General features: G+C 43.4%; 1 protein-coding gene across 3 annotated transcripts in view; it reads right to left on the reverse strand.

Annotated features, from left to right (window-relative positions):
* SPEG (striated muscle enriched protein kinase) overlaps positions 1-12,725 on the reverse strand; it is a 442,132-nt gene that overhangs the window by 125,917 nt on the left and 303,490 nt on the right. For all 3 annotated transcript variants that reach the window (XM_089680603.1, XM_089680604.1, XM_089680605.1), the window contains one exon: positions 6,431-6,691. In XM_089680603.1, coding sequence (XP_089536729.1) covers positions 6,431-6,691 — 261 coding nt within the window. The remainder of the gene's footprint in view (positions 1-6,430; positions 6,692-12,725) is intronic.

A 12,725-nucleotide genomic window follows, 5' to 3' on the forward strand; every position in this document is an offset into this window, starting at 1 on the left:
CCTACTGTGTACATTGTGTTATATGTGACATAGTCTGGGTCATGCCACTGTGTACATTGTGCTATATGTGACATAGTCTGGATCATCCCACTTTGTACATTGTGTTATATCTGACATAGTCTGGGTCATCCCACTTTGTACATTGTGCTATATGTGACATAGTCTGGGTCATCCCACTTTGTACATTGTGCTATATGTGACATAGTCTGGGTCATCCTACTGTGTACATTGTGCTATATGTGACATAGTCTGGGTCATCCCACTTTGTACATTGTGTTATATCTGACATAATCTGGGTCATCCTACTGTGTACATTGTGCTATATGTGACATAGTCTGGGTCATCCCACTTTGTACATTGTGTTATATGTGACATAGTCTGGGTCATCCCACTTTGTACATTGTGCTATATGTGACATAGTCTGGGCCATCCTACTGTGTGCATTGTACTATATGTGACATAGCCTGGGTCATCCTACTATGTACTGGTGCTAGATATGACATAGTCTGGGTCATCCTTCTGTGTACATTGTGCTATATGTGACATAGCCTGGGTCATTCCACTTTGTATATTGTGCTGTATGTGACATAGTCTGAGTCATCCCACTTTGTGCTTGTGCTATATATGACATAGTCTGGGTCATCCCACTTTGTGCATTGTGCTATATGTGACATAGTCTGAGTCATCCCACTTTGTGCTTGTGCTATATATGACATAGTCTGGGTCATCCCACTTTGTACTTATGCTATATATGACATAGTATGGGTCATCCCACTTTGTACATTGTGATATATGTGACATAGTCTAGGTCATCCCACTTTGTACTTGTGCTATATGTGGCATAGTCTGGGTCATCCCACTCTCTACACTGTTTCATATGTGACATAATCTGAGCCATCCCACTCTGGTTTTCTACATGACATACTGTGGGTCATTCCACTCTGTACACTGTGCTATATGTGACATAATCAAGGTCACCTCACACTGTAAGCTGCACTGGACATGACATACTCCAGCAAATTACATACTTATTTGACATAGCTGGGGTCATCATACTCTGTACACTCTACAATATGTCATTTGTGCAATGCTGTGGGCCATCTTATTTTGTACACTGTCCTATATGTTAAATAGTCTGGAGCATTCCACTCTGTACACTGTGCTATATGTGACATACTGTGGGCTATCCCACTCTGTTCACATGCTAAATGTAAAAAAACTTTGGGATATCCCACAATGTGCGGTGTTCTGGACATAGCATGTCTAGGAATGCCTGATGTTACATACTCACAGTGAATGTGGTGCTACACAATCTATGCTTCATACTGAAAATCGTAACCATTGATTACAGGAGGTATTCATAGCAGAACTTATTTATACCAATAGAAAAATTTGACCCTCTGAGAGATAGAAGAACCCACTAGGTGCTTTAATGTTACAACATTTACCTATTGTTATTAGTTCTGGGTGGACTGACCCTTTAAGTCTCTGGCTGTAGAACAAAGATATATAATGTACATCAGTGGTGTAACTAGAACCTTCAAGGCCTCGGTACAAAAAAACATGAAGGGCCCCACTGACCCTCAACCAGGTCCTTCCCTCTGAGCCCAGTGGTGAAACTAGAACCTTCAGGGCTCCAGTGCAAGAAACCATGAAGGGCCCCACTGACCCTCAACCAGTGTCATTCCCTCTGAGCCCAGTGGTGAAACTAGAACCTTCAGGGCTCCAGTGCAAGAAACCATGAAGGGCCCCACTGACCCTCAACCAGTGTCCTTTCCTCTGAGCCCAGTGGTGAAACTACAACCTTCAGGGCTCCAGTGCAAGAAACCATGAAGGGCCCCACTGACCCTCAACCGGTGTCCTTTCCTCTGAGCTCAGTGGTGAAACTAGAACCTTCAGGGCTCCAGTGCAAGAAACTATGAAGGGCCCCACTGACCCTCAATTAGTGTCCTTTCCTCTGAGCCCAGTGGTGAAACTAGAACCTTCAGGGCTCCAGTGCAAGAAACCATGAAGGGCCCCACTGACCCTCAACCGGTGTCCTTTCCTCTGAGCCCAGTGGTGAAACAAATACCTTCAGGGCTCCAGTGCAAGAAACCATTAGGGCCCCACTGACCCTCAACCGGTGTCCTTTCCTCTGAGCCCAGTGGTGAAACTAGAAACTTCAGGGCTCCAGTGCAAGAAACCATGAAGGGCCCCACTGACACTCAACCAGTGTCCTTTCCTCTGAGCCCAGTGGTGAAACTAGAACCTTCAGGGCTCCAGTGCAAGAAACTATGAAGGGCCCACTGACCCCCGACCTTGGTCCTTCCCTCTGAGCCCAATGGCGGAACGCCAGGGCCCGGTCGCAAGTGTGACTTTTGTTACCCTGGTAGTTTCAATGCTGTCAGTAGTTTTTTTCTGTTTGTTTTTTTCTATATTATTTTTTTTCATTTTTTTGTAGGAGCCCCATTGGGGGGCTTAGGTGAGATATAAGAGGTCTAAAAAGGAAGGAAGAGTTCCTCTTACATTACAGTACTCATTGGGAGGCAGGAGAGAAAAGGGACGGGCAGCTGCATACATAGGAATCCATCTCTTCATACTGAATGCCTCCTTCTCCTCCTCTCCCTCCTGCAGGCATTCAGCGGCTGCAGGAGGAACATGGAAAGATGGATTACTCTATATGCAGTCGCCCCGCCGCTCCTCCTATCCAGGCCTACAAGGGGCCATATGCAGCATAGGGCCGGGTCGCAATTGCGACCCCTGTAGCTACACCCCTGATTATGTACAATAATGCTTGTGCTGTTGGGGTGTTTAAGTGCAAAATACCGATAGTTAATAAAGGTTATGATGTGCATTTTAAAAGATCAAGGAAGGTTTGGATGAGACATTGCACTGTTCCAATCCTATTGACCATACATGCTATTATCTTTCTAAAACTAAGGAGCTGCCATTGCTGCCTTGTAAGACCTCATCAAATGCATGCTTGTTCCTAGTCAAGCAATAGATAGGTAAAGCGAACCTTCACTTTCCCAAAAATATCAGCATAATTACACCATGATAATCTGCTATCTCGGCTTTTGCCAAAAGTAGATTACAGCTGTGCCACCACCAGGGGCGGACTGACAATTCATGGGGCCCCCGGGCAATAGGGGATCATGGGGCCCCTGTGTCCTTGCCCAAACTCAAAAAAGCCTATGAAAAAGGTACCAGGGGCATCTCATGGGGCCCCCTACTGACCCTGTGCCTTCGGGCAGTGCCCGAGTTTCCAAATGGTCAGTCCGCCCCTGGCCACCACTGATATGTACAACGGTATTGAACTCCAGTGTTTAAAAACCACTGACAGGCAGGGTTTTTATAATAGAAGAGACCCTAGTGGTCTCTTCTGCCATAATAATCTCCCTTAGCCTGTCAGCAGTAATGTGATCTGAACTGTAGATGGGCAGCTTAGACCACATTTATGGCACCCGCTGAGTACAATGGTGATGGGACTTCTGTGTGCATGTGTGGGTGTGCCGCAATTGCAGCCCGCAAAGCACATTATGAAAGACTTACCTTGAAACACGGCCCTCCAGCAGCATGCTGTCACCACTGACAGAGCTTCCATCTTCACCCGGTCTTCCTTCCAGGTTTGCGGGCTCTGACCACTTGAATGGACAAGCCATGATGACGTCACTCCTATGCATTTGCACAGGAGTCACGGCCCCAGCACAGGGCTCTGAAGGAATGGCATTAGTGTACCGTTCCTTCAAATCGCATGCCCTGGACGTCCCTGGATGCCAAACAAGCGATTAGTACACATTTAGGAGACATTCATTTTACCCACAGGTAAGCTTTTTTAGCTTACCTACAGGTAAAATTTATTAGAAGTTTACCTGTAAGTAAAAATCACAAAGCAGAGTTTACTACCACTTTATCCCCTTGGCGCTGCTGTCTCCTGGCCCTTTAAGGGTTTGTGACATTGGGTTTAGGATCATGTGACTGCCATGATTGGCTGTCACAGCAGTCACATGATCGGAAAGGTCCCAATCACAAGTAGTGATCAAGACCTTTATATGAGGCGCCGGTAAGCGTGCAGGGTGCGCACTCTCTACACGTTTATTTACTTTTTGTACGGAAATATGCAGCTGCTCGCGTCAAGGCCCAGCCACCAAGAGGCCGCATATTTGCAAATTGTCGGCACCAACAGCTTAAATTGCCAAAAGACAGTGACTTAATCCTCACCTACATCTCTATACACTTCCTCTGGACATGGACATGGGGCCAGTGACATGGGACTGTCAAAGGAAAAGCAGAAGTATCTTTGATATGTGACTGATAGCTGGGATTCACAATCAAAAGCTTTGTGAGAGCAAGATGGAGCCACCAGGTGGGTAGGGGAATAATTGGGTCTCAAAGAAAGTCTGAAATAGAGTTTTCATTCACTTATCATGCATCAGTGACTTGTTTATAAGATGAATAGCTTGTATTTGGCAGCGGTTCCTGTAAATGTTGGCAAGGGAAAGAATTACTCTAAACGTGGATCAAGATGGTTTTTAAAGGAGCCTGCACCTTTAGGGGGTTATATACTAAAACTGGAGAGTGTAGAATCTGGTGCAGCTCTGCAATGAAACCAATTAGTTTCCATTTTTGTTTTTGCCAAACTGTAATAGAACAAGCGCTCATTGGCTACCATGCACATCTGCACCAGATTCTGAGCAAATTAGGCGCTCATTGGCTACCATGCACATCTGCACCAGATTCTGAGCAAATTAGGCGCTCATTGGCTACCATGCACATCTGCACCAGATTCTGAGCAAATTAGGCGCTCATTGGCTACCATGCACATCTGCACCAGATTCTGAGCGCTCCACTTTTAGTAAATTTCCCCCATAATATCTAAGTCAGGATGGCAGCTCCCATATTTCTATCACCAAAGGATCAATTTAAGTGAATTGGATTTCATGTCTTATTGAGCCTAACTGACACTAATAAATTCAGGTTACGCCAACTTGACTGATGAGCATGATTGCAGTATTGAGTGAAAGTACAATACAGTATAGGTCAATAAGGAGGTGGCAAATGATGAAGCAGGCCGTAAACTCTGTTTCACCGGTGAGGCAGGTAGCGATGTAGGGGTCAGGGGATAGAATCACAGAAAGAGGTGAGGAACACAGGCTTTGAAAGCTGTATTGAATTGGTGGATGGCACCACCATGCAATCATAAGAAAATAAGGATCGTCACCAAAAAAACCTTAGTATAGATATAATCTTGTACTTTTTTCATACGAAGCAACAGGCATCGAAAGCCAATGTTTTGGGACCTTACAAGATCCCTTCCTCTCAGTCAAGAAAAAGGGATCCTGCAAGGTCCCGAAATGTTGGCTTGTAATGCTTGTTGTTTTATATGAATAAAGGACAAGATTATCACCATACCAAGTTGTATGTAGAGTTCAGCTAGGCTTTAAGCTGACCATAGATGATTCATTTTTTTTTTTGTTCAGCCAGCGAGTCGAACGAAAAGAAAAAATTATCAAGGTGGATATAGGAAATCCTCCTCTAGGACATTGGATTCTGATAGCAGGACTCTCTGCTGTCAGAATACACAGATCATACGAAATTAAAAATGGTTCTGGGAGTCCCCTGAGGATCGCAGTGCCTAACCTTCCCATAAAGGTCCCCGCTAGTAGTAGGAACCCCATACTAAATGAAAAATGGTTCTGAGAGTCCCTTGAGGATCGCAGTGCCTGACCTTCCCAAAAAGGTCCCCGCTAGTAGTAGGAACCCCATACTAAATGAAAAATTGTTCTGGGAGTCCCCTGAGGATCGCAGTGCCTGACCTTCCCATAAAGGTCCCCGTTAGTAGTAGGAACCCCTTTGGGAAACTGGGAACTGTGGTGCCTGGAGTCTCAAGATATACCACATCCCATCCCAGGCATCACAGCTCCCAGTTTCTCAAGGGGTTCCAACCCAGTTGGAACTTGCAGACTAGTTGGGGGAACCTTCTCTGGGGGAAGGGGGGTTGGTATACCTCAAGGTGTGTCAAGAGGGAGACTGCTGGTTGGAAGGGTGGGTGCCATTGTGGAACTTTGCAGGGGGGTCACAAGGGATGGGGAACTGGTCTTAGATGTGCCATGTACCCTCATGTTTTTGGTATCTAATTTTGAATAAATTTGCAGTAGCCTAAGTTGGTATCAGTACCTATTATTTTCTCTTGTTTAGCACAGAATACACAGATTCAGCAAAACAAAAGTTTTCCAACATTACCATTTGACAGAAATCGATCTTACAATTGACTTCTGTTGAACACTGATGAGCATGCAAGGATTGAAATTCTGCCAGTCCCTCCTGAACCAACCAAACTTCAATCCATCTACAGCCAGCTTAAAGTTTGCTGTTCCAAAGGAAATGCATTAGAAAATATACACAGAAAAAGAACAAAAAGAGAGAATATAGTAAAATTAATGAGACCTACCTCTTACTGTGCTCAGTTTACAGGTGTAGACTCCGCTGTCATCTTCATGTACAGAGTTGAGGAGTAGAAGACACTGTTTGCCGTTGAAACGCATCTTGCAGTCCAGCAGGGCTGGCTGCAGCAGCTTCCCCCGGAACATCCAGTCCACGTCTAAATCCGGGGGTCCCGAAACCACACACTCAAACACCGCTGCCTCCCCAGCGCACACACTCACATCCTGCAAGGGGGTCAACACCTCCAAGCTGGTACTGCCAGAGGAAGCTTTGTTCACACACATAGTAACACAACAACCAAGACGACACAGATTGACACGACACAGTGATCAAACACAAAGACAACACAAAAAAGAGGGGAAGATAAATGTTACGGCCGGAAAAAAATGATTGGAACAGAGGCAGACGGACAGATGGGATAATGGGTGAAGGAGGAGCAGAAAAAGAAACATTGAGGATTTTACTTTCACAAGTAAAACAAAGTCATGAACAATTACAATTCTCAATGCTCCAAAAATCAGTTCAACACATGATCAGGTCAAATCAAATAATAAAGCAGAAAATACAGACACTAAACACATGAAGATCTGATGAAATGACACTGCAATTTTGGATTTCCAATCACTCCATCTACATATGATAACAGACGGTCGTGTAACAAGGAGGGTTCGTATTTCCAGTTGCCTGTATTTTCATGGGATTGCTTTATAATTAATCATCATGTAATGTCAATGAATGATGTGAAGCACTCTTTCTCAACTCCGATCCCCGGAAATTAAAATAAAAATTTTCCCCAAATTTTCAGAACATTTAGAAGTGAAGTTGAATAGTGGCTATATCAGTGACAAATAGGGTGTCCTAAAAACTTGGCAATTCCAAAAGATGCAAATTATAAAAAATGCATAAGCAAAAGTCACAGTGAAAAAAAGCATGTCAAAACAATCAGTACATCTAGAGATGTAATCAGCAAAACTACTGTATGCATGTGCAACCTCAGCTTTGCCTAAAAAAGCCAAACTTGGCCCTACCTCTTCCAAGTCTCTATAAAGCCCAATTACTCACTTACATTGTTACTGCACTAAAACAGCAGGGCAAATAGTTTCCATTCTAATCTATGAGGTGATACAATTTAATTCCTGGAATCCACGTTCTAACTTACAGTCCCCTGGGTTGCAGACCAGTTGACTTACTCATTACTGAATAGTAGAAGAAATAACATGTGCGTGAGTCGCACTGTTGGCAGAAAATGAGTGACAGGAATCTGGAGCAGCAGATTACCATCAAATTTTGCGTGAAAATTGACAAAAGTGCCAGTGAAACTTTAGCTCTGTTACAACAGTCTTATGGTGAACATTCCATGAAGAAATCAAGTGTTTTTGAATGGCAAAAGTGGTTTAAGGAGGGGCGGGAAGATGTCCACCATGATACAAGAAATGGGCAGCCAAAAATGCACAGGATGGATACAAATGTGGAAAATGAAAAGGTTACAGGAATCTGTTCAGAAGAAAAGACTGGAACTCTGGCCTGACAAGTGGATTCTCCACCACGACAGTACTCCTGCACATGATGCGTTAAGTGTTCGCAAGTTCCTGGCCCAGAAATCTATTCCAAAACTTGACCAACCACCTTATACCTTTGACTAATCATCCTGTGACTTTTGGCTTTTTCCAAAAATAAAAAAAATGCCTCAAAAGGACACAGATTTAAAGACATTCTGGACAACCAGCATGCTGCGACAAAGATACTGCACAGCATTCTGGATAATGAATTCCAGGAGTGTTTCTAGCAGTGGTACAGTCATCTAGAAAAGTGTGTCGTTTCACAAAGGGGACTATTTTAACCGCTTCCCGACAGCCCTATAGCAGAAGTACTGCTACAGGGCGGCAGGGATGCGCAACATCACATATATATATGTGATTTTGCATTGCCGGGTAGGGGGCACGCACGCGCGCTCCTTACCCACACCGCTATTGGCTCCTTGGCATGTCAATCACCTGGTCCCTGCTGTCGATTCTCAGTTGGGACTCTGTTATCGTTGGCGGAGCTGACACGGAAGAGGTCTGTATGTAAGCAACATAGATCTCTCCCCTGTCAGCACGAACAGGCTGCTTTGTATTGCTCTGCATAGCAGAGCAATACAAAGCAGATTGTCTACATAGTAAACCACACACAGCACATAGTTAACCCCTTGATCTCCCCAGATGTTAACCTCTTCCTGCCCAGTGTCATTAGTACAGTGACAGTGCTTTTTATTAGCACTGATCACTGTATTAGTGTCACTGGGGATGTCAGTGGCAGTTAGTCAGTTCCCCCCCAGTGTCAGAATGTCCGCCGCAGTCCCACTATAAGTCGCTGATTGCCCCCATTACTATTAAAAAAAATAAAAATTCCAGAATATATACCGTCATTTGTAGACACAATATCTTTCACGTAAACCAATTATTTACACGAATTCGGAATTTATTTAGCAAAGACATGTAGCAGAATTTTATGAAGAAATTTGATTTTTAAATTTTTTTTACTGGATATGTTTTATAGCAAAAAGTCAAAAATACTGTTTGTTTGTTTTTTTCAAAATTGTCGGTCTTTTTTTGTTTATAGTGCAAAAAATTAAAACGCACAGGTGATCAAATACCACCAAAAGAAAGCTCCATTTGTGGGGGATAAAAGGACATAAATTTCATTTATGTTGAACGTTTTATGACCGCGCAATTGTCAGTTAAAGTAATGTATCGCCGTATCCCAAAAAATGGCCTGGTCAGGAAGGGGGGTAAATCCTCTGGAGGGCAAGTGATTAAAGGTGGTAACAGCCACTATTAGTGTACAGGTAAACAAACATTTTTTACAGTTCCTTCCAGGAATTAAATTGTCACACCCAGTATAAAGCTCTGTACACTGATGTGCTTAGTCGCAGTATAATGCAGTGCTTGTTGCATCTTTGGTACAGGTAATAAAAAAGCATGTGTCATTATGAAGAATGGTAATGTACAAAAAAAATGCAATATTTGTTTTAATAAAAAAAGAGAGAAAAAAAAATGAAAGAAGGAAAACAAAGTTTTGCACTGCAACAAATTTTAACACAGCATTAAAAAATTTATTTTGCATTTTCTAACCCATCCACTGATCATGTTGCAAGACCAAAAGGGAGCCTCAGTAGGTAAATGTGGGTGAGGTCAAACCTTTTTATGGGAAAAAACAAGATTTGCATATTACTTCAGCTGCCTAAAGATATGGATCTACTGACTGCTTTGACTTGTAGCATTCCCTGAAGATAATCTCTGCTTTTGCTTATCTTTCATTATTTGCTCAGTTTTAATTGCTTAGGTTTGCAACATGTTTATTTTAAGCCTTAATTACAATGTGATTGAATAGAAAATACATATAATGAATTTTCCAAAGTGTGTAAGAAAAAAACTTTAGGCCGCAGTCATGGTTCTCGAGACACAAGACACAGAGCTAAATAAGATGATAGTTAGGTATCTATCTGCTCATAGGAAGTAATATTACTTTTAGAAGTACAAAAATAGAATGGATCACACACAATCTCTGTGTTACAAATAAACATATAATACATGACAAAGGATTCCTAGAGAACTATGGGTTTACTAAAGAGTCAGCACAGAAGAACTGACTGTTTTTAGGTACAGTTTGTTTGCTTGAAACCAGGGGTGGACTGACAACTCATGGGGCCCCCGGGAAATAGGGGATCATGGGGCCCATGTGTCCTCACCCACACTCAAACCACACCCAAAAAAGCCTATGAAAGGTACCAGAGGCATCTCATGGGGCCCCCTACTGACCTCGGGCCCTCGGGCAGTGCCTGAGTTCCCAAATGGTCAGTCCGCCCCTGCTTGAAACATACTCTCATAAAGCTTTAGTCACTGCTGATAAGTCATTGGGGTGGATTTACTAAAGGCAAATATACTGTAGACTCTGAAAGTGCAGTTCCACTCATGTTCCTCAAAGCTTATTAAATGTAGTGAATGTCTACCAATTTCCTTTATCCAATCATGTGCAAGAAAAAAAATACCTTTTTCTATTTTCCTTTCACCTGATTGGGTATTCTTTACAACGTGAAACGTTACCACATTGACATTTACTAAGAAAACAGAGTGCAACTGCACTTGCAGAGCGCACACTCTAGTTTACTTTAGTAAATCAACCCCAATAAGTTGTGTAAATAACAGACTTTGTTTATATAAGAAAAAACAGCAAACAAAGCTCTGGCACTAGTTCTGGACCTTGATCATAACCCCTTACCTCACACACAGTCCCATTGGCCAAAAGGCAGCCCATCATAGTGACAGACCAATAGGAATGCTGGGGTAAGAGGAAGTGGACAAGCTCCGACACTACCCGGAAGTATCAGAGATTTGCCTGTTCAGCCTGACAGCATTGGGCCGTAGCAGAGGGTGATGAGTAGTGATGTAGGTATGTGTAAGATTGTACAGAGTTGCTTTTGGCTACATTTGCAATGGACAATTTGGCACAAAGTGAATGGCGGCAGCAGGAATCTGCTGATTGCTGCTGTAGTTTTTGCCACCTGTGAGTGGCTAGCTGTGCGAATAGCCACAGATAGCTGCGGCCACTGCCAACATGTCAATTAAAGTATATGCTGTTACAGCTAGCGGCTCTCAGGTGGCGAAAAGAGCAGCAGGAACCAGCAAATTCCTGCCTCTGCCGTTCGTACCGGGCCAAATCGCCCATGTGAATGTAACCTTAAAGCTTCACCTGCTAACTGTAAACAGAAAGCAAAATATTAATATGTTTTATATCATATTTTCTAGTCTTGACTATAAAAAAGGTAATAAAAGAGATGATATATAAAACCACTATTCATTCCCTTTAGGAAAATACTCAGACTTAAGTGTTCTGTATTGGGGACCATTGATGGATCCAGTTTCAGGTCACTGGGGAGTGGAGCTGACAAACAGACACAGATAGTTTCCAATGCGCCACATGGAACTTTAAATGGAGACATTCTAAAATAGGCAAGACACAATGAATATACATGGAAAATGGCTATCCCCAAAGAAAAGAGTTATGGCATGTGGTGCACTCATGTAAGCGTATATAGGGTGACTAATTAATGACACTATCATCAGACTCACACTATCTGGGCAAATTAACTGGAGCAGGAAAAAGGGTCATATCATTAGCATGCGTCACACAAGAACTCTCACTTGCAAGCAAGACGGTCTGATTTCTGGGTGACTGTTACATGAGCTCTAGAAATTATTTTAGTCACTAGCGGCAGCTCACTTTTCCCGCAGGCAACATGCACTATATGTAATGCCATTCACTGCAAGGTACGTCTGGAAAAATGTAACAAATGTGTGTCCTCTGGGGTACAGAACGGATTAGGGAGGACCTGGTTATTAATACTACATGTACACTGCAATAGGTTGGTACTTGTATAAAAATGTATGTCACTTATTTCTTTACTTAATAAAATGTTGGGAATTGAACATTCAGATTTTCACCAGAAAACAGCAAGGATCGCTTTGTAATTCAAGTGGAAAAACCTGCAATTAATGCAATAGGCATGGGGTATACAAAAATAAAAACCAGGAGGTCCAAATGAGAAATTTTTAACTGGAGCAACTTCCCGCCCAGCCTCAGCGTCCCTTCAACAGGGTTTTTATGCCCCAGGGGCAGGAAGGACTGGCCATTATTTATTTATTACAGGTACTTATATAGTGCTGTCAATTTACGCAGTGCTTTACATATATATTGTACATTCACATCAGTCCCTAACCCTCAAGGGGTGTACAATCTAAGGTCCCTAACTCACATTCATACAAACACATACTAGGGACAATTTAGACAGGAGCCAATTAACCTGCCAGCATGTCTTTGGAGTGTGGGAGGAAACCGGAGTACCCGGAGGAAACCCACGCAGTCACAGGGAGAACATGCAAACTCCAGGCAGATGGTGCCGGGGTTGGGATGGATCGTCGCTTAGCCCCCCTTCCCCCCAGCCATATCCCCATTGGCTTACTGGCTGTGATTGACAGTAGCAGGACCAATGGCTACCTCTGCTGTCTCAGTCAATGAGGTGGGAGAGACCTGGGAAAGCTGAGGCTCTCATGCACATTGCTGGATTGGGGCTCAGGTAAGTTTTAATGGGGGGCTGGCCATTGGCTAATCATGTGACCACTGTGATTGGCTGCCGTAGTGGTCCCATGATTAGAAGCTGGTCCCACCGGGTCCCAGTCGTTGGTAGAGACAGAGAGCTGTATTGACATCTCCATCACTGTGCTGAGAGTACATTCTCAGCACAGAAAGGTCTGCCACCCATG

The sequence above is a fragment of the Staurois parvus genome, unplaced genomic scaffold, assembly GCF_062004578.1.
Source record: "Staurois parvus isolate SC_StPar_1 unplaced genomic scaffold, SC_StPar_1.0 ptg000246l, whole genome shotgun sequence".
NCBI lineage: Eukaryota > Metazoa > Chordata > Amphibia > Anura > Ranidae > Staurois > Staurois parvus.